This window comes from Stylophora pistillata, chromosome 10 (assembly GCF_964205215.1).
Source record: "Stylophora pistillata chromosome 10, jaStyPist1.2, whole genome shotgun sequence".
In the NCBI taxonomy this organism is placed as follows: Eukaryota; Metazoa; Cnidaria; class Anthozoa; order Scleractinia; family Pocilloporidae; genus Stylophora; species Stylophora pistillata.
In genome coordinates this window covers 4582414-4604995 of record NC_142528.1, presented here as the reverse complement: position 1 = coordinate 4604995, position 22582 = coordinate 4582414, and the positions used below count along the sequence as shown (strand labels likewise).

Here is a 22582-nt window from a genome sequence, read left to right as displayed (position 1 = left end):
AAAAGGGCTTTTGTTAAGGATTATAGAACCACTGAGCTAATTGACAAGACAAGAACACACAAACAGATTTGCAAAAAGAATTCCTTCTCGCTTTGAGTTCTAGTGTCGCATAGATCACTTGAATACGATAATTTTTTTTAGTGAACTGAAACCCCAACGACTGTCATAATAGTGGACATTTACCAAGCTTGATCGAAAAGTGGTTCCAGAAAATGTTTCTGCCCGTGCGGACTGCAGGTTATAAACTATATGATGTGCGTTCGGAAACGGCCACTGAGGGAGAAGTGAGTGAGTTTGACATTTGTCTTCGATCCATGAAGCCCACGAAACTTCCAACTCAGCTGGGATCGATTTATTTGGGCTGACTGCACGAGGTTCGCACCCTCACAAGGGATATGTACTCTCGGAAGTTTATTTCTTCGTCCCAGTAGGCTCGTAAAAAAATGCTTATCGAACCTCGCTTAGCGTTGCGCTTTGGGTGTCAGGTATAATTCTTGAAATCCCCACCCTCTTTCAAGGCAAAAAAAAAATCGGCCAAAATTAATAAATAAACGAAGACGCGAAAACTATAATTATAATCAAAGCAAACTTTGACAATTTCTCAATGGGAACACCTGTAAGCGGGTGTTTGAAGTTCAATAAATTAACTGCAATGAAATTCAATTTTTTTCTTGTAAGAAAAGTAAACTGTAATATATCAATTATTAATAGAGTATGAATGACTACTACTATGAATGACATAACAAAACTATTTCAAAAAATTTAAAAGGGAACATTGCCTTTGCCAAAACAAAAAACAAACACACAAACCAAAAAATGCATATGCACCTATAGATTTGAAGCTTCAACAACCACCCCTCCCCCCCCCCCCCCACCCTGGTAACCCAGGCACATTTGATTGTTGTCCATACCAGGGGGATTAGGAATTTGAACCTCCTCTAAGTGGGGTGGGGAATTTGAACTGGAACTGTCAAGTCTTTCCAGTGGAATAACCATGTTATATTATCTTTCAATATAGAGATGTTTTTAATTAGGAAGAAAGTTCATTTTCGTCGTTTACAGAAAAACTAACAATCAAATCCAGCACTTAGATGGGGCATTTGAACATGATCTTGGCCCCAGAGGATAATAATTTGAATGAGCCAATCTTCAAAAGTTCAAACAGCCAGGGGTTTGCCTGGGGGGAGGGGGATGTTGAAGTTTCTAATTGATCAACACATTGGTATTTACTTAGTATATTTGGAACTTTTTTTGTACATTAAATTTGCTGGTCACTCTTATAACATTTTATTATATAGTTTCACACCCTATAACTGTGCAATTACTCCTGACGAATGAAGGAATTAAATTTTGCTTTTATATTTATTATTCTTTTACTGAATATGACTTAAGCTAATAAACGAAAGTGACATACACTCTGAAGTTAGTTTAATTTGAACTACCATTGTATCAGTTCCAGTTAAAAACTTGAAAACAGTTAAATTGCATGTTCATCAACATGAACAACTGGTTGTCTGAGGGCAGTAAAGGGGGAAGATGGGGAATGAGAGATCCTGATTTCATTTCAAGCACAAATTTCATAAAAAATTCCTACATCACAAATACTTTGACGAGTATTTCGAATCACTTTCCTAATTTGGCTAGGTTTCACAGAAATCTTGAGGTTTAATAAATTAATACTAAAAAATGAAAGGAAAAAATCTGAGGTCAATTATATTCCAGGAGACAAATCCTGTCCTATACTTGTCAATAAATTTACAAATCACTCTCACCTTTTTGTAAAATTTGCATGTCACATATTAATTTTGGTCCTAGTCACACATCCCATAGTTATAAAAACCCATTGCCACCCTCTTGTTTGTTTGTTTGTGCAAATCTTGTCCTTCTAAGGAAACACTGTTGGTGTGCTGTGCACATGAACTTGCTTCCTTGTATACTTTTACCTCTCTGAGGGAACTACAGAAATTGAATAATATTAATATATAATACCTTAAAATTATTACCATTTCCCCAACACTCTTTTCAAGAGCTGCAGTCAAGTCCCTGAAAATGCACTGAGATGAAGAAGGATAGCTATTAACAGAAGTATATACTCTACTGTAATCATAAATACAAATAAGATAATAGTTTTGGCTTTATGGTATATCAGAAAAGTACACAAGGCTGAATTATGAGAAAGACATTCCACAACGGTTACATCTCTTTTCAGTGAGCATCATGCAACAAATAAGACCAAGAGGGAAGAAGCAGATGGCTAAGCAAACTCCCAGAGCAGTGAAACTGTCCTCAAGTATTCCTGTATGGCATGCTGGGCAGTTCCCTCGGATGTAGACATACGTTGTTGGGGGCACCTGTGTTGGTAAAGGTTGGTAACCTGGTGGAGCTCCCTCATGGTAACCTGTGCAGAGAATTAGAAATCCACAGAGATTTTCACAAGGATATGATAGTAAATGCGGGGCCTGGTATCTTTCAAACAGGAAGACATATAAAATATAGCAAACATGTGTCATACATGGTAAACAAGCATCGATATGTAAAAATAACAGTCACAGTGTTTTACTGAAAAATCTACGATTGTACTCTGTTTTTTTTTTTTTTTTCGTTAAATGTTCTCTGCAAGTGGTCTGTTAATCTCTTGACACCAATCAGAGAAAATTTCTAACCTAACAGGGCTTCTAATCCTTTAGGCAACTTAAAATAACACCTAAACTTCTTACTGGCTCCTATGTTCTGATTGGTAATGATTATGTTATAATTTCTTTAAATTTGTTCTGTTTAATTGCAAGCTGTGCTTATGTTTGTAAAGATTATCCTACAAGGATAATCAAAGTAAGTTGGTCTCCAAAAACAAATTGAAATTGGTACCAATTACTGTCAAAAGATTATAAAACAAGAGAGACAAAAATCAGTAACTGCCTAGGATCCCAATAACTTAACTACATAGAATACTGAGCGATATTTTTCAGGTGTTTCTGATTAAGTTCCAGTATATCTGCAACTAATTCATACAATGATGTGGCTGGAGTAGGAACTGCTTAGGATTGTGCTTTAATCCTTTTACTACATATATCTGATTATTAATTCTGCCCTCTAGCTGCTCCACATTTCCAATCCACATCCATAAAACCTTTAAAAAGTTTAGCTGTTAGGTGTAAAAGTTGACAAATTTTCAACCATTAGTTGTAAAAAGGGTAACCATAAATTTTAAATTTTTTCATTTAATTGCAAAGGAAGGAAGCTTCTTGTTAGCTGAAAAATGGCCAAATTTTTAAACCATTAGCAGTAAAAGCCAACACCCTGTTGAGATCTAGATCCTCTTGATTTCTTTTAAATATGGACTGGTATAGTCATAATGTCACTTTTAATTTAGTTGTAGGATTTTGCAGCCAATATGTAACGGTCCTGCAGTTGACACAGGGGATAATTTAAACTTACTTGGTGCATATCCTGGTTGAGGAGGAGTTGTGACTGGATAAGGACCTGGCTGGTAAGCCTGTGGAGCTTGATATCCTCCCTGGTGTCCTGGGTTTGCAGGGTAATATGGCGGTGGAGCTGACATTGTGAACTTGTACTTTAAAACCACTGTAGAAGTGACATCAAAGTAAAGAACTATAAAAAAGACAATACTGGAAAAATTACCCCCTAGCTAACCCATTTATTTATTATCAAAAACCTTATCAATGGGTATTTTTCTTATACAGACATTCAGTGTCTGAAAAAATCATTATTAAAAAGATCTTTAGAAATGTGTAATTACTTACAAGCTATTATGCTGTTCCCTGACTGTGCCCATGTTTTTCAACTAATTATAAGCTACTCAAAATCGCACACATCCCCAATAGCCCATTTCCAAATTAACTTTCACCTCTTTCTCAAAGCGAGTCCTCATGCTCATCCTTTCATAAAAAAAAATTATGATGATAAATTTTCAATCAAATTCAAATTAAACTCATCTTCATGAGAATGGTTGTGCACCTGGCCTCGTTTTGAAAAAAGAGGCCAAAGGGACTAATTCAGAAATGGCCTGTTATTAGGGATGATTGGCGACAATTTGGGAAAATCAGGGGGAGGGGAAAGGTATTCCTACTTTCCATACCCAATGCAGATTTCTGCAATGATCAGTGTTCATTGACGATATGCAGGGGCGTAGTCAGGATTTTTTAAAGGGGGGGTCACAGAGGCTACTCACCATTTACACCCCTGCTCTCCCGTGTGTATCAGCGGGCTCAGTCAATATAATCGCGGCATGAAGGCCCGTATTAACTAAATAAAAGAGCCATTGATGAAAATACTTTACAAAAAAAACAAATTTTAAAAAAGTGGGCTTTTCTACAATGGCTTTTACAGCCAAGATATTGTCGCAGCGTTTTCACCACCTGAATATGGTAGGTTGTTTGCTCTAAAGAAGCCCTATCAAGGGGGGTCACGGGCACCCCAAGACCTGGCTACGCCCTTGATATAGATACTCCTATTTCAACTGGAAAGGGATCTTGCTATGGTTTTAGCTTGCTATCAATCCTGTGTATATAGGTTGATGATCTTGGCGTTAAATGAGTTCTTTGGTTTCTGCTTGATCAAATGTACTTGTCCGTTGTCATAGCGCTCGTTAACAACTACGTCACAGATAATATGCCATCTGTAATCTATGAAGAAAGACAACTGACTATCTCCCGATATTATTGGAAAAATCAAGGGCAGTCGGAAAACAGCGTAATCCCAATCGTCTGGGATTTTTCCAACTTACAAGCATGAAACACAGCCCTTACATTTTTTCCTTTTTTTTCGAGACTAAGATTTTGTTTTGGAATAGCATGGGATTATAGGAAAATCTTTCCGGATAAGAATGGAGCTTCCAAGTAAGAAATTATCCAAACGTGTGTAGATCGATCAGTGCGGCCGGAGTGAGTCTTCTAATTTCATAAATCTAAATTTCGATTAAAAAAAAAATAAACCAATGCAAAGAAAAAAAAAAAAAAGAAACTGAATCTAATATTTTTCACAATAAGACGCCTTTAACCAGCTTTATAGGAAAATTTAACAATGAACGTTGCTTTAGAGGAGTTTTTCTGAGAACTGACATCGAACTTTCCTTATTGACTGTGTATCTCTTTGCTGCCGATAACAAATAATTAAAACCATACAAAAATGAGTACTTATTCCTCTATAATTAACGGTCCAAAGTACATCAACATTACTTAGCTAAAAGTTTTACCTTCTACAGGAAAATTTGAAGTACGAAATACACTTACCTCAAACTGTTCGAAACCAAATGTCTTAAACAGTGACATCACGCGTAAATATTGTCATGTGACAAACGTTACGTTCGGGTCACGTTTATTCCGTGGGTACCCTGGAGCAGCAATGATTTTCTATATTTTTCTACATTTTTTTTTTTTTAGTGTAACCTAAAAAGAGAAATATCATAAAGAAATTTAAAATTAATCGATACCTTTTATCATTTCACATTTTGTGAAAAAATTTTCCTGGTTTTAGGGACCGAAAGCTCTCGCTTGTAACTGTGGCCTTTCTAGGGTAGTGTGCGGAAAAATTTTCATTTCTTTGACAACATGGCGAACGACGTCGGGATGTGGAATGTCCTTGTCATGGGCTTTTCCTTTATGTTCATGTTCACAGCCTTTCAAACGACAAGCATGATCGAGGTAAGTATATTTGTAACCTACTTGCATCCATTTTTTTTATGAAAATTGACGCAATATTCCAGGAGAATTTTTTTTTTGGCGGGCAAATTTACGTGATGAACGAAGGAAGTGAACTGCTCCTGGTCCGTAATAATTGGAACGACCCTTTAAACGCCTTTTTGTACCGTTCATGCCGCCATAGTCAGCAGTTTTTTCGTGAAAAGCAATTATCGATTAGGATGGGTGGTTAAGACTCGTACACTTTCTTCAGTGTGAAGGAAACAAATTTGTGGTAATTTAGGATGAAGTTTCGCTATCATGATCGGTATGGGACACCCTATATTTTTCAAGAAAGTTGTAAAACTCATAAGTTAAGAGCTTTAGAAAAGAATTCTGAGTAGGATTCTTGCAAAGCCCTGTAACTTATTTGCGTGCCATTGATAAAGAAAACAATAATTATGGTGAAATAATAGTTTTGCTTTTGGGGCTTGAAGGCTTTGTTTTACAACTGTAACTTGGGTCTGTGCGGAAATCTTACGTAGAGTAACACTGTACTCTATCATTAATCAACTTAACGTTACTTCCCACCTTTCATGGGTGTCATTTGGGAACAAATTCACATGCCTGCTAGTTTCACTAAAATCATAGCAAGCTATGCACCAGAAGAAAGCTCTAACAAATGCAGTTTACATTAAAAATTTCATTTAAGTGAGTTTTCCATTTAGGAAGTGTCACGACCCAATAAGGTGTGAATTAAACCACTGAGGGTTCTTCTACTGAATTAATCAGGTATTGGATGTTGCAACACAAGCAAAATGAATCACAAGGCATCAATATTATTAATATGAGTGTGTCAGGCTTTTTTGATATTCTGATTGGTTGTCTACATATTGCAGGGCTTGACATTAATGGTAGCCCACTAGCCACAGGCTTAAGTAGAAATTCAGTTTCGGCTAGTGGTTTTCAGTTTCCATAAGTCAGTTTGGCTAGTAAATGAACTGAAATTGTCGTAGCATTGAAGACGTCACCAGCCACTTGGCTATTAAGTTGAAAAGTTAGTGTCAAGCCCTGTATTGGCATCTAAAGTCGGAGTAGCTAAAAATGAAGGAGGTATGTTGGTTAAATGGGTGCTTAACAGGACAAATTTCTCAATTTCCCAATACACTTTTGTTTGTCATTCTTTCTGGAATGTTTTGGCTAAATTTGATGAAAACTGGTCAGATCTTAATACTAGATATAAATTTGCTCAATGGTTGTATTCCTCCAAAAATCAAATGCAAAACTTTAGGCCATTAAGATTTGTAAACAGCTCTGGCCATGCCCTAAGATTATCTTGCCCCCTGAAACCACTAACCAATGAGGTAATAGCACCTCCTGGTTTTGATGATAATAGATCAAAATTTCCCAGGAAAAGTAACACATTGCAGACCCTTTTTTTTTTTTTCATTATCTCCATCACTCAGTGGAGCACTGAGGACAACAACAATGGGCAAAGTTGTCAAACACTAACTAAAAGAAAAATCTGCAGCCAAAATGGAAAAACTGGAAAACATTCTGTGAAACAAGAGAAAAAATTGATAGATACTGTAGCTTTCAAAATCATGATTCAAGGGGATTGTAATGTTTTTGCATCAAGGCTGGTATTTGCATAATATGAGGATACCTAGTTTTCAACTTAATGTATGACAAATTATGGTTTGATGGCATTTTCTTTTTTTCAAAATCTGAAGGTCAGCGCAAGGGTGTGGTCTAGCAGCGCCCGGTAGCCCCTGGTGCCTTACTTTTGCTTTTGAGCAACTCAGGATTTCACAGTTTCAGAGCACTGGGCTCCCTTCAATTTTTCTTAGAGCACAGCCTTGCAGTTTGAAGCAGGCTACCAGCCACTTTTACCAATGATTTTTTTTCTTTTCTTGACAGAGTGGTACTCTTTCTTTCTTCTTTGGGCCTGTTTTTCTTTTTTTTCCTTTTTCAACCTAAGGACATTTTCCTACTTTTTGATTTTTCCCATAGGGAATGGATTATAACACCTTCCTAATTCATAAACTTTTATTTGAAAATGCATTTTCAGAATAACTTGGATGCTTGTGGAGATTTTAATATTTTTATGGAATGTTTGGCGATAATGTTTGACTAAAGTTTAGTCAAAATAAAAAAGAAATGATTTTTGGGACATCTGAAGGTGGGAAGTAACCTTAAATTATAAAATACTAAGTTGCAATTAGTCGTGTCTTAAGTGCTTCTGTTTTTCTCATATCAATAGTTTTGCACTCAGGCCCAACCTCCAAATGAAATACCTGGTGTTGCACTGTCAAAGTTAACAAAATATTTTTACTTCATTAGCCAACTGTACTGCAAAATTTCACAGGCAATAAAAACGATGAAAGTAAGTAAAAACCTAAAACCTATGTGTATCATTGATAATTTCTCTTTCTCATGTTCAAATTCTTCATGTAAGAAGAACTAAGAGGCAGACAAAACATGAAACCATTCTCTGATTTATGTTCAACACACTTGAAGGGAGGAAGGAATTTCTTATTGTGAATAAAATAAAATTATCAATCACTTAAATACAAAATAGTTACTGGATCCATAATCACCAGCAGAAGTCTTTGTAGATATGACAGTAATTAAAAAAATAACATAGTTGCATTATGCATGTAGTGCAGGGCTGTGGTCTAGCAGTGCCCAGTGGCCCCTGGCACCTTACATTTGTTCTTGGGCGACCCAGGAATCTTAGTTTTTTCATGAAAAGCATATGCTGGGCACCCTGGATTTCACAGTTTCTGAACACTGGTCTCTCTTCAATTTTTCTTAGAGCACAGCCTTGTAGTGCATTAACTTCAGGCCTATTCTGTTATTTCTAACCATTTTTTTCTTATTTCAGAAAATATAAGTGGCTATTTAAGGTATGAAGATATTTGTTATTAAAATGTATTGGTGATACATGTGCACTTGCATGTATCATAACAGCAATAAGGCAGATGTGGACTATAGCTACGTGCACGCTAATTCAAACTGATCCAAGATAAATGTTCAAAAAATGTTGTCAGTAGTTAATTTTTTTTTTTTTTTTTTTTTTATAGTCAGGGTATCATCTATGCTGTGTTTGCATTGGCTAACTGGCTGGCACCATCTTTTGTGGGAATATTTGGACCAAGAGTCTCAATGATTGTGGGAGGGATCTGTTATGCGTAAGAAATAATTGCCATATTTTTATCTTTATAAGGATATTAAGTACAGCTGACCTGTATAATTTTAGGGGTAAAGGTTTACATACACCTGTACTGTAATTGTATGCAATGCTATGTTAACAGATCAAGGTGAGGTCCTGCGTTGATAAACTCAAAGCTTCAATATCTCCCCCCCCCCCTAGTTCTGATGCCCCACCCCACCTAGTTCTGATGCCCCACCCCACCTAGGTAAGGTTCAAATTTCCTACCTCCAGGCACAGACAACGGTCAAAGGCTCATGGGATGCCTAGGAGGAAGGGAGGGGATTGTTGAAGCTTCAAATTGAACTTTTGTTCTCAGGTAGTCTCAAAATACTGTCAATGATATTACTAGTGAGGTTAATAATGAAAGCGTAAAGCCAGGGCTAGTGACTCCTTAGATGTTTTTAGATGTTACAACAATTTCAGTCTGTTTACTAGCCAAACTGGCTAGTGGAAATTGAAAACCACTAAGCCAAAACTGAATTTCTACTAGTCTTTGGCTAGTGGGCTACCATTAGTGTCGAGTCCTGAAAGCACAGTTTTACTGACTGAGCAATGGTAGTCTCAAAAGGGATCAAAAGGGATCAAACCATCAGTTACACACTGACTTTCAAAGTGGAAGAAATTTCTAAACACTGACGGGTGGTTATTTCAGAAATCTGATATAGCTCCAGCAGGTGTTAGATAAATAAATAAACTTTTTAATAGCTAACACATTTACTGGTAACCCAGTAGTTTACATTGTGGGCTATAAACAAATAATTCAAATTGAACATAACATTGTTAAGAATCCCAACTGGCCAGAGGCAAACCAGTTGGCTATTTACAACCATGGCTGAAGATTTGAACTCGGAGCTACCATGAAACAAATCCAGGTAGTGGTCAGGGCGGGACTCGAACCCGGGAGCGACGGATTGCGAGTCCGACACGCTGACCACTCGGCCACGCTGCCTCCTAGATCTTATTGAAAGTACTTTTTACAAGTTGTTCAATGGATGGATAGTGCTATTCAATTAATAAAAAAACTTTCCAGTAGATAGGTGCCAACAAAATGTATTGCAATGGAAAGTATTTTCCAATCTTTGAACAACTGGGGCCTAACACTTCAAGATCAAATTTAAGATTTTAGTGATAATGGCTCTTATCATCTTTTAGCCTCTTTATAGCCAGCCTTATTGAACCAATAGCATGGAGTGTATATTTGGGATCAGTTGTTATTGGATATGGAGCAAGCAGTAAGTTTTTCTCCAACCTGTTGCTTTTTGACTTATGCGTACTGGTACTGTATCTTCAATGATGTGCATGTTTATTGTCTGTTTTACAAGTCAATTTTGATTATAGCCCACCTCTTCAAACCAGAAGGTGTTTACCTGGTTGAGTGATGGTTTTAGTTTGGTAAAACAGGGTTCGTACGGGTCATGGAAAACCTGGAAAGTCATGGAATTTCGAAAAAAAAATTCCAGGCCTGGAAAGTCATGGAATTTCGATCAGAGTCATGGAAAGTCATGGAAAATTGTTATAATTTGACATTTTGCAAAAACCGAGATGAAAATAAAGAAAATTCCTTGCTTTCACAAGTTTTTGTTTAATAAACTATTCCTTGTTTACGTGTTTGCAACGACAAACGCGCATTTTTCCCCCGATACCGTGTGATACGTTTTTGCTGAGACCTGGGGCCGAGTCCCAGCATCGCCATGCGACCAGGCCTGCCACGAGGTAAAGATGAGCTTGAGCGATCATGCAAGCAGATTCAAGATTGTCCTCAAGAAATTGGTAGAATGCAAGAGGGTTGATATTCATGATTGTGACATTTTGTTGTCACAGTACAGTGAATTTACGGAACGGGCTACACAGGTGCACAAGTCTGAGTTTGAAGACTTTGACTTTACAGATCAGAGATTGGATGCATTTCTCCAAAAACACATTGGTCTTGTCGGTTCACTTTCCAAACTGTGGGACGTTGTGAAATTCCTCTTGTGTCTCTCACATGGGCAAGCAAGTGTAGAAAGGGGATTTTCCGTTAACCGACAGCTAATGATTGAGAATATGAAGGAGACCACTTTCGTTGCCCAACGCACCATTCATGACCACATATTGAGTATTGATGGACTTGATAAATTGGTCATTTCGAACGAGCTTCTTACCTCTGCTAAAGCAGGAAGACAGCGGTATCACGCCCATCTTGAAGAGCAGCGACAGCTTGCGGAAAATGTTGCCAAAAGCCACAAACGAAAATCTGTGGATGAAGCAAAAGCTGATTTCCAGAAGAAAAAGAAGAGACTTGAAACAGAGATCACCACCTTACAGTTTGATGCTGACAAATTAGCTAAAGAGGCTGAGGTGAAGAGGCAGCTCGTCTTGTTAACCGAATCAAATGCACTCAGAAATGCAGCAAAGGAGAAGAAGATAGAACTAGAAAACTTAAACAAGGAATTGGAAGAGTGTGATAAATAAGTCCGAGTGACAACCTGTCCAAAAGTACTGCTTTCTTGAAGTTATTTACCAGAATTGCAAGCATTTAACCATAGAACAAATAGATTTGTTACCATTACCATACAAGGATGCACTCATATATTTTTCTATATTGTAGATGAAAACTGAAACCTCATACTGCAATTGTGAACACTGAAACAATGACTGTATTGTAAGGAAATTAAGATTTTATAGTTCTGGGCTGTACAGGTTTTGTTAGGAAATTAAGTCTGGATTATACAGTTTTTGTTACGAAATTTTAAAAGATATAGTTCTGGATTGTACAGATTTTGTTAGGAAATTAAGTCTGGATTGTATAGATTTTGTTAGGAAATCTTAATAGATATAGTTCTGGACTGTACAGGTTTTGTTGGGAAATTAAGTCTGGATTATACATTTTTTGTTACGAAATTTTAAAAGATATAGTTCTGGACTGTACAGGTTTTGTAAGGAAATTAAGTCAGGATTGTACAGATTTTGTTAGGAAATTTTAATAGATATAGTTCTGGACTGTACAGTTTTATAAGGAAATTTTAAAAGATATAGTTCTGGACTGTAAAGTTTATCTTAGGAAATTTAAAAGATATAGTTCTGGACTGTAAAGTTTAGTAAAAAAGTATCTGTTTACGTCGTGTTGTTGCACTTGTGTCATTTTGTTGCACGGAAATAAAGATTCCGTGTTATACGTATGAATTTAACTGGTCTTAGCATCTTCTTCTTTTCTACAATTTGGTTAACATGCAAGGAAAAAACGAATTGATGGTACTTTAAGTATATATTGAGAAAAATAATTTGAACAATTGGGTCATGGAAAATCGGAAAAGGTCATGGAAAAAGTCATGGAAAGTCATGGAATTTCAGAAAGTCAAAAGCGTACGAACCATGTAAAATGATTGTCATGAATCATTTCTAAGGTGTGTAATTTCTTTACCTACAGTAATATGGACTGGTCAAGGTACTTTTCTTACAATGAACTCCAATCCAGAAACAATCTCTAGAAACAGTGGTATTTTTTGGGCATTGCTTCAGTGTAGGTGAGTGTTTTACTGCAAGAATTTCAGTGATTGAATGGTTGGTACAAACACAAATAGGAATGCATTGTGGAAACACCTGAGTTCTCCAGGTACTGTAAGTTAGGTTAATTTATAATTGTACAGACTGATTGAAGGTTTCTGATCAATTTATGACTGCTGTAACATTTAAGCTAGGCTTTGTGGAGGAAAATTTAGCAGGGAATGGGGTTGGGTTGTTTGCATGCTTGTGGATGGCTGAAACAGCTGCTCTGAGATAGGTATTGTTGTAGGCAAAAGCTGCACATGAAAGTTTGGTTTGGTTTTTCAGCACTACTCTGTGTACATCAGTCTTTTCTTTTCAGGTCGAGGACCTTGGTTGATTTAAAAACCCATGATTGAATGAATGAGGAAATGTCAAAACTAATTTATTTTGTTATTGTTTTTTGCAGCTTGCTCTTTGGAAACATGTATGTTTACTTTCAGTTTAAGACTCAAATTGGAGGAATCAGTAAGTCAGCTTTTTTGTCATTTGCTCAAGATTCCAATTCTTAAGCAGATGATTGCAAGTAAATGTAATTGCATTAATCATGTACATGTGGTGTTGTCATTTGTGTAAGTGTTTATCCTGGGAGAAGCTTCCCCTGCTGGCTTTAAACCAACATTCAGATCAGTGTACAAATTAACTGACTGTTATTCCTGTATCCATTGCAGTTGTTAAATGTAAGATAAAAGAACTTCCTTTTTGATTAAAACAAATTAGAATTATTTCAAATACCTCACTTAAACCCAGGTAACTCTTTTACTCTGACCCATGGTCATTCTCACTCTTGATTCTCCAAATGAATGTGTCTGGCATTCATTTCTTATAATTAATTTTTAAGCTCTGAGAAACTGGTGTGACATGTGAATCAATCGATATGCCATATTTGAAATTTTTTCTCTTCTGATCACATTCTGCTTAAAATGACTCCTTCTCACATGGGAAACTGTTGAAATTGAGTTTAAACAAGAAAGTGTAAAAACTTTTTTGTCACCGGGTTTTTGTTCCCATTAAACTTACAAACATTTTCTCTAATTTGCTCTTCTTTTGTAGGTGACTCTGTTAGGAAAACAGTTTATACAGTATTCACCACAGTTTGTGGTTTAGGAATATGTCTTTTATTCCTTCTACGAAGGCCATCTAGTTTGGTGAGAGAGCTAAAATTACTGAGAGAAACATTAATTGACATTCATGAAATTTAAATTCATACGAATTCAAAACATTTGGTAAAATTCCCCTTATAGAGCAAACAATAAAGAGTGAGCCACTTACAGCTTTTCTTAGGTATGGAGCTTAATGGAAAAATATGGTGAAGTTAAGCCCTGCCTGTATAGCAATTAAAATACCCAAGACTTGAAGAAGAGTTTGGTTTGTGTCCTGGCAGGTGCAAATTTGGACAACTCTTCTTGTGGTTGTTCAGTCATTTAACTAAGTCTTGTTACATTAAGTCTTTATACATTTTAATATTTTTTATTTTGTGTCTCATCAAAGCCATCAGAGGTAACTGAGAATGAGAATGATGAGAGAGAATTAAGTCAAAACATCAGGTGAGAGCATTGAGTTATTTTCATTCTTAAATTGTACTAACTTGTTGACAAACTTTAAAACTAACAGCCATAGCAGCCCCCTTTTGGTAAATAAAATATGGTTTGGTTTATACTCTTGTTTCACATCAGGAAAATTACTATTTGTGAGTGTTTGTATGCTAATAAATTTCACCATGTTCTCAAACATGCATTTGTCATGTCTTGACCAGTTCACTGGGTATTATGCTTCTGACTGAGTTTAACAACTGAAATACTTTCAGGCGACGTCCAAACTCTGAGAAAAGAGGTGCCCTGGAGTCACTCAGTAAGCTTTTCTTATAATTTGTCAGCTGAATACTTTTCCTTCAATTTGGATATTATTAACTGTTTTATTTACACCCTTAGATTAGTTTAATTTTATGCAAATTATCCACACTGTTTTCAATACTAACATTTTCCATGGTACTCGTGAGGGAAATAAGCCCTCCCCCCCCTCTAATAAGCCCTCCCCCCTCTAACAAGCCGTCCCCCCTTTAATAAGCCCTCCCCCCTCTAATAAGCCCTCCCCCTCCCCCCCTCTAATAAGCCCTCCCCCTCTAACAAGCCCTCCCCCCTTTAATAAGCCCTCCCCCCTCTAATAAGCCCTCCCCCTCCTCCCTCTAATAAGCCCTCCCCCCTCAAATAAGCCCTCCTCCCTCTCATAAGCCCTCCCCCCCTCTAATAAGCCCTTCCCCCTCTCATAAGCCCTCCCCCCCTCCAATAAGCCCTCCCCCTCTCATAAGCCCTCCCCTCCCCTCTAATAAGCCCTTCCCTTCTAATAAGCCCTCCCCCTCCCCCCTCTAATAAGCCCTCCCCCCTCCAATAAGCCCTCCCCCCTCTCATAAGCCCTCCCCTCTCTAAGAAGCCCTCCCCCCTCTAATAAGCCCTCTCTCTAATTAGTCCTCCCTCATTTAATAAACCACCCCCTTTAATATGCCCCTCCTCTTTAGAGGAAGAAATTTTTTAAGCCTCCCCTCTATTAAGCCCTCCTCCCTCCCCCTCAAAAAAAAAAAAAATCAAAACAACTCTTCATGTCAGTAAGTAGGATAAATTTATTCAAGTGCTGGGATTTTAGTTTGTCATTTAAAATTGATTGTGGGGATTGATTTATTGATGTTATCATTTTGGCATCAATAGAATATGGTATACAGAAATTATAGTGTGATGCTAAGAATATAACATGGCTAAACAAGGTCTGTTCTTTACTGAGTTCTAAATTAACAAGCATCTAATAAGCTATCCCCTCCCTCAAAGTACCTGAAATAGGATTTATAGTAGTTGTCTGAATTACTAATTTTTTTCCAATTGGATTTAATATGCTGTATGTGCAAAATTATGCATCTCTGAATTTATAATTTTTTTTTGCCTTCATTTTTTGCAGAGGTTGCTGTTAGGCTGTTTTTCACAAAGGATATGTTTTTCCTTAGCCTATGCTTTGCATACACTGGTTAGTATAATTATTGCTCTTTCCATCAAAGCCATAAAAGAATAAAAGTGCATTAGGTGGCTTTACAAATTCTGTAAGTTTAAAATTTTTAACTCCAGTTGGAGAGCAGCTTATCATTAGTACAGATTCAATGTACATTTTGTTTATGGATGATGTAGTTGATGTAGTGTAGTTGTAACATTTACAGTTTCTGTTTCTTTTAACCCTTATACTCCCAGAAGTGATTAACATGTAACTTCTCTGTATAGTATCCTTACATTATCCAGCCAACAGGTAATGAGAATACTCTAGATAGCTTATCAATTAGAAATTGTCATGAATTATTATCTTGATCTAATACCAAATTCTCATAACTTATACAAGGAAATGTGTAGCAGCTAGAAGGGAGAATTCACAATTCTAGTAATAGCAGTTTTATATTGCAGGTCTTGAGCTGACATTTTTTAGTGGTGTGTATGGCACATGTGTAGGTAAGTCTATCAAACCTTTGGCTGCATTGTTGTAGCAGTAATTATTTTCTTTTCCTTTTTCTGAAATGCAAAATATGATTTTTCATATTTTTTAGAACCCATCAGAGTAATATTTTTTGATATTATTTAATTTTGCAATTTAAACAGTAGATCAATGATATTTTGGAGTGGAGAATGTACATGCTTTGTGGCTAAATAAATGTGCCTTTAATTTACAGTTTAACAATTGGGCCATGCATCAGCGTGCATTCATCGAGAATTGAAGCACATGGGAAGTTTGGAGGGCTTGAAGGCAACTCTAGCTTCTTGAGTGCTCTCCAAACTTCACAAGTGCTTCAAGTCTCGATGAATGCATAGCTGACACATGAAGCAGTTGTTTTATAGCATTTTCAATGCTGTAGTTTATGTATAAAGGGCAGAAATTCCCTCTCCTACTCTTCTATGCGTTGTGTATTTTGTTTTGGAAAAGGATTTTTCTATGCTTCAACGATTTTGTCTCAGATTGATCAAAGACTGACAGGTGAATTCATGCATGGAAATGAACTTAGAGTTGTGAAACGAGATGAAACTGGTGTTGACTGTTTTGTTTTCCCTTTCTCTGGGCTCTTTCTCAGGAGTTAAATAATCCATTCCCAAAGAAAAAGTAGGCAGATCTTCATCGGCTTGTTTACTAGTTGCCATATCTAGTTTAACTTTTTGCTGAAGTTTTTCCCAGTTTTTAATGAAAAATGCTAAGTCACTTGCAAGAAAAAAAATTTTTAGGGAGGCATTTGTTTGCTGATGTCACCAGTGTGCACAATGGGAAATTGAAGCACACTGACGCAATTGAATTTGATTTCACCAATTTACAAGCTGTTATAATTACATTTGATTCAGTATCTACTATATACTTGTTCTCTTAGTTGATAATTTATGATTTATCAGAATGTTTATAACTTGATATACTGTTATTATTAATTATGATAATTATAGGGCAATTAGATACAACTGTGACTTTATTTTATTATGCTTAAAGGAAACACACTTGCCTTCCCTAATTCCAAACGTCTAATTGGATTGGTGGGAATGCTCATTGGTTGTGGTGAGATTACTGGTAAGTAGCACTTTTATTTACAGTACTGCAATCCATCAACCTTGAATATACATAGTAAGAAGCCCCTTTAAAACATCTACTAATTTGATTTCCATTGTATTTTCTGCACCATGGAAATTGAAAATATTTTAAGAAAATTCCACAGAAATTTTTTTTTTCCTTATGGCACTCAAAAGAAGTCAATTTTTATAATATATGCATGTGCTTGTGAGGATATATATTATGATTCTATGATTAATTGGTTAACTTTCAATAGGCCTATTACAAAATGAATGGTTTTTAAAACTCATAATTTTCTCTATGATTATTTCATGCTCAGGTGGTCTTATATTTGGAATTTTTGGCAAAAGAAGTAACAAGTTCGGAAGGGAACCCATTGTACTTTTTGGGGCACTTGTTCACTGGATTTGTTTCCTCCTTGTCTTTTTCAACATTCCTGATCATACTCCTCTCAGAGAAGAATCAGCAGGAACAGAGGAATACCATGTATTTCCAGGAGGGCCTAAGTAAGAACCACTGTCAGAGGCTTCAATATAGTGTTCCCAAATTTTGTAATCTAATTCTGTCTTCCCTTGTGAACAGAGCTCATTCTAATCAATTTCGCACCTTTTTTCCACAAGGAGCTGGTTTCTCCAATGCTCAGAGAGAACAAAACAAACAGCCTTTTGTCGTGCTGTGCAACATGGAATCTATTTGTTTCTTCTGCACTGTTCTCATGGGTTAGATTCCATTGATGGTAATAAAGGTTGAGTTATGTTACATAAAAGTCATAAATACACTGGTGTTTTATTCTCTCTGCAGCTTACCTGTTGCTGTGCTTTGCGGTTTCCTTCTGGGGTTAGGTGACAGTAGCTTTAATACACAGGTAGTGTGTTGTTTGATGTTTCAAACTAAACACTGACTCATCTTTATTTAGCAAGCAATAGTGATCTTGAGATTTAGGCCAAGCTTTCCTCAAAGTGCATTAAATGATAAGCCACATTTTGTGAAAAGGCCCCAAGGTGAAACGGTTACTGCAGTTGACTTAGAGTTGGTCTAAATGTCTTTTTTTAAGCCCGGCCAGGCAGCATTGTCAGGTAGTGATCTTGGACAGATTACATTACTCTCACTGACACAGTGCTTGTCTCCATCTAAGAGTGTAAATGAGTACCAGTGACTGAACTGTCCAAGAAGCCTGACCAATATTGTCAGGGGAAACTTTCTGATGGGTTTACATTTATAGTATTTGGCCAAGAAGTTGTAGAGTTGAAATGTGCGAGAGGCTCCATAAACTGGGATACATTTACTATTTTATTGGGTACATGAAGTTTGGGCCACTGTCTCGTGCCAATGTGCAAGGCTTTTGTGAAATGTTTTAACATTTTAAATTCTTTTTTTTCCTCTCAGATTTATGCAATTTTAGGTTCTCTGTATGAAAAGGATAGTGCTCCAGCTTTTGCATTGTTTAAATTTGTACAGGTTCGTTTACACATCTGAATAATTATCTGTAACATGTGTTGTTCACACTGTGCATTTGTACGGGCGAAGCATTTCATCAGAGATCACCATAAAGGTCTATACCTTAAGGTAACTGACAAAACAACTGGTGGCCATCATATCAGTGGTAGACTCTAAAGTTATAATTTACAGTAATTTTTACCTCCTACAGGAAACAAACATTTGACATGTTCAAATTATTTTATGCTTTGGTTCACTGGTTGACCCCAACTTTTATCATTTTGTTTGTACTTGTTGGTGACTTTGAGTATTGAGAAGTACATGAAGTTGGTCATTTGTAATAATAGAATTGTACTTGTCTAGTTATTTGAAATTGAAATTTTCATTTCAGTCCCTTACAGCAGCCATTGGATTCTTCTACAGTCTGGAGCTTGTTCTAAAATGGCAACTGCTTATTCTGGTGAGTCAATGTTTGGTGTTGCAGGCTTGAAATTTTTTTGTCAGGGACTCGGTTATATCTTGAGTACCTCAAGATCACTGAGGTAATTTTTGAAAATTTTGAAGATGACTCAAACAGGTCTAACCCTGTCTCCTCTGAAGTACTTTCCTGGTTAATAATTGGAGGTTCTTGGGAAAGTACCATTTTGTAAGAAATATGACCTTTGTTTTTGTGGATCAGTTTGCATTTACATGCTTGGTGTGTTTTAAGGTTGTGGCAATCAGTGGTTAAAGTAGGTAGTACTTTTTTTTTGTTTTGACATGATAAAGTGGTCATCAGGTACTATTTTCCAACATCATGGGTATGAAACACTTAGTGACATTTTCTACATTTTAATTTCCAAGACCCTGTGCTTCAAACTAAATTGCTTTTATCTCAAGTATACTCTGCACTTGTCTCATGACAAAGCTCTTCAAATAGGTATGCCTCTATATCTGTAACATGGCACTTGAAATTTCTTTTCTTTTACAGGTGGTTTCTTCATTTTTTGGAACAATTGGTTTCTTTCTAGTAGAGTGGAAAGCAAGGAGAGCTGCTAATCAGGGTTATGTCCCTATATCAAGTTGATGCACAGAAGATTAATATATCTAATAATTATTTTTTGCATGGTGAACATATGCAGGTTGTTCTTTACAAGGGTTATAGAGGAGGGAGGGGGGGGGGGAATTCAAAGAAGTTGGGAAATAGTATCTTAACAGTGCAATACTGTATTTCAATTGAGCATCATGTAACTGAATTCAAAGTTATCAGAATGGCAAAGAAGAAGAAAAGTGCACATTTTAAGGGTGGATCAGAACTCAAGGCCTAAGTAAGACTACTTCTTGAAGTCAAGAAAATTCTAATGAGCAGTGGAGTAGAGGCGCTGTGATTCTGTGCAGTGGTGCTGTCCAGTCACAGAGGGTTAACAAGCAACAATGAATGCAAAACAGTTAATGTGTACAAATGACTTTGTGAATTAGTTGAAAATGCTCACTTTTGGTAGGTTTTGAAAATTTTTCAGTGCAAAACACAAGTTTTGCAAAATTTTGTACTCTGTAAGTCAAGTTCAATTTTGAAATTGTACAATGTGGGAATTCACGGAAAAGTTGATATAATTTCAGTTTCTTTTTTGCTAACAAGATCATTGGTCATTGGTCAGTGTTTTCCATTTTGACCAGAAAACAAAAAGACATCTTTATTCTATCCTTATAGACATTGATTTAAAGATTGCTCAAAGTAAAAATTCATTTCTTTGCATCCACAACAGTAATGTCAAAAAGATATGCTTAATATAGAAGACCTAGACCTGGCATTAAATTTAAGTCAAGTGTTTGCTGCTGAAGTGATGAAATAAATAACTTCAATTAAATAAAATATTGATCATACATGTACCTAATTATTTTCTCTCTGTGTAGAGGTACTTAAAGAAATAAAAATGTGATAATGAAACTCAATCTCTTAAAAAGTTTGCGCTTCAAAATAGTTGAAATTACTCACAAGTATAAATGTAAATCTTAACATTCATAGAGGCCATGAATAAAAAATTATTCTCGTACTGGAGGGGATCTTTTGTGTTGTTTGCAGCCATTGTTTGGTCTCACTACCAGTGCATTCCCTTCCCCATATATGGAAGATGCGACATCATGAGGGAAAACAATAGCGCTGGAGATCAGGGAGTCATATCAATTATAAAACTGTTTATAATTGATAATTGTTTTTCTTGGTAAGGAACAGGTGAAGTCACGTGCAATCAACAACCCCTACCCCTCCCCCCCCCCCCCACACACTTAACACACTTGATATTTGCTACTTGGTTGTCTTACCTAGCTGGGTCACAGCTAAGTAGCATATGGAAGGCTAGTCCAAGTAATTTAGCATTAGGAGAACGTGTAGAGAAAAAAGTTGGCGAACAAGTAACCTGAGAGAAATTGATGACCTAGTTGTTAATGTGAGTTGAAAATTGCTCCAAATTGGCTAAACTGCAGAATAATCGGCCACACATTTACATCCCGTTGAATAAGAATGACGTCTACTGTGATATGCCTCGTTCTTAAAAGGTCTTCCCACACATGAAAATGGAGTGGCTGGTATTCTAAAGTTGCTCAGAATAATTACTTCGCTGTGGATGCCGAAGTAAAGTGTTAGAGTAAAAACTTTTAAGGTAAGAACGTTCAGAATTACAGCATCTGAACGAGACTGGTGACAAATCCCATAAAAACATTATACTAGTTTACATTCTAAAATAAGCCAGAAACTACCTGAGCTTGTCACGACGAGCAGTCAACTGTGAAAACGACTAAGGTATTCATGAAATAAAAGTGAGATGTCAGTCTCCTAGTCCTAGATGTGAAAAGCTTTCACGAGATACGAAATCTTTTACAAGGATCATACTCTTCCCATAGTCTCTCGAATTCCTCTGCAAACGATCTCACAACGAAGTCTTCACTTGAAATGACCACGTTCTCTCGATTTCCAGTTACCGCTTGCCTTGTCCAGTTAAAGGAGCCATTGACAAGTATTTTTCGATCAATAACAGCAAATTTGTGATGCATGAAGAACGAAGAAAGATCATGTCGTACTTGGATTCCTTCACGTCGAAACTTTTCAATCTGAGAACCAGTCGAACCCATCTGTTCATCATCAGTTAGCACTCGAACCACGACACCGTTCTTGTGTTGTTGAATGACTGCATCTGCAAGCTCGCGACAATTAATTGTAAAAACACATACGTCCAGGCTTTGTTTAGCTTCTGATAAAACTCTTACAAGCTTACTTAAAGAGGTATCTTTATGAGCAAACGGGCAGTTTTTCCGACTACAGTCTCCATCGAAGAGAAACAGCTGACAGGCGAGAACTTTGTCCGGAAAGAACAAAACTTGAGTTGCAGATTGATGAATATTGTTCTTTTCGGAAGAACATTTCAAAGAATCTTTCACAATTCTTACAAATATATAGGCTGTCTGTACCGAAACTCCAAAAACACAGCAAATCCGAAGCAATCTTGGAAGATCAATCTTAGGAAGATCAAGCCATTGGAGGACATAATGTCCGATAGTTGTCACAACCTTTATGACAACCATCTTTAATTGGTTAGTTTTATAGTCTGTGTAATTTATCATGGTGTGTCTCTTGAGTTAGATACTCGTCACCGGTGTCCTCAAATTCAAGAATACCTTTCTAATCCCTTTTTGGTAATGTCATTTGCATTTACCAAGCATTTCGTTTCCAACGCTAGTCACCCAAGAACAAATCAAAAAATGACCGCGAAAATTGTTGCGATTATGAGTTTAAAGAGAGATGAACTCATTTTTGGAATAGTATTTTAAAATATTGTCAAGGAAATGAAATGTTCCAGGCTTGAACACTTTTACTGGAGGTTTGCGAAAAAAGAGAATAAACATCAAATGTATTAGGAAAAACATGGCTGAGGAAATTCAACCACTCTTTCCCTGAAATTACGCTAAAAGTGCATCCAAACCGTACCTTACAGAGCAAGCAGGGGAGATGATTTTCGTGGACTTCTTTTCGATAAACGAAATTTCGATTTTAACAATTTTTCTTATTTGATCATGATCCGCGCGTGAAAGAAATAGCGAGAAGAAACAACTTGATCAGCCAGGAAAAAAAAAAGTTTAATTTGTGGATCAAGGAAGTGAAGGGTAGAACGGTTCTACTCATTTATCATGTAACTTTTTTTTTCTATATCTACACAAAGCG

General features: G+C 36.6%; 3 protein-coding genes across 7 annotated transcripts; 1 reads left to right on the top strand and 2 right to left on the bottom strand.

Annotated features, from left to right (window-relative positions):
* Positions 1–540: 540 nt before the first annotated feature.
* Positions 541–5340, bottom strand: LOC111342259 (uncharacterized). Of its 5 annotated transcripts, XM_088735245.1 has the most exons (4): positions 5250–5274; positions 4190–4263; positions 3436–3582; positions 541–2398 (listed from the first exon to the last, which is right to left on the bottom strand). In XM_088735245.1, the coding sequence occupies exons 3-4, from the start codon at positions 3557–3559 to the stop codon at positions 2169–2171; spliced, it is 354 nt and encodes a 117-aa protein (XP_088591371.1). In that variant the 5' UTR covers positions 3560–3582; positions 4190–4263; positions 5250–5274; the 3' UTR covers positions 541–2168. The 5 variants fall into 5 exon arrangements, with proteins under 5 accessions (XP_088591371.1, XP_022805051.1, XP_088591370.1 ...); XM_022949316.2 differs by lacking the exon at positions 4190–4263 and having other exon boundaries at positions 5250–5340; XM_088735244.1 differs by lacking the exon at positions 4190–4263 and having other exon boundaries at positions 3436–3609; positions 5250–5280.
* A 107-nt stretch (positions 5341–5447) lies between these two features.
* LOC111342252 (UNC93-like protein MFSD11) lies at positions 5448–20425 on the top strand. Its single transcript, XM_022949306.2, has 18 exons — positions 5448–5660; positions 7980–8022; positions 8524–8545; positions 8723–8830; positions 10006–10085; positions 12260–12356; positions 12785–12843; positions 13429–13523; positions 13867–13922; positions 14183–14226; positions 15322–15387; positions 15813–15857; positions 16873–16950; positions 17270–17456; positions 17752–17815; positions 18337–18408; positions 18779–18847; positions 19358–20425. The coding sequence occupies exons 1-18, from the start codon at positions 5568–5570 to the stop codon at positions 19451–19453; spliced, it is 1374 nt and encodes a 457-aa protein (XP_022805041.1). The 5' UTR covers positions 5448–5567; the 3' UTR covers positions 19454–20425.
* LOC111342255 (mitochondrial cardiolipin hydrolase) lies at positions 20021–21964 on the bottom strand. The gene has a single exon (XM_022949310.2). The coding sequence runs from the start codon at positions 21943–21945 to the stop codon at positions 21223–21225; it is 723 nt and encodes a 240-aa protein (XP_022805045.1). The 5' UTR covers positions 21946–21964; the 3' UTR covers positions 20021–21222.
* Between the last annotated feature and the right edge of the window lie 618 nt (positions 21965–22582).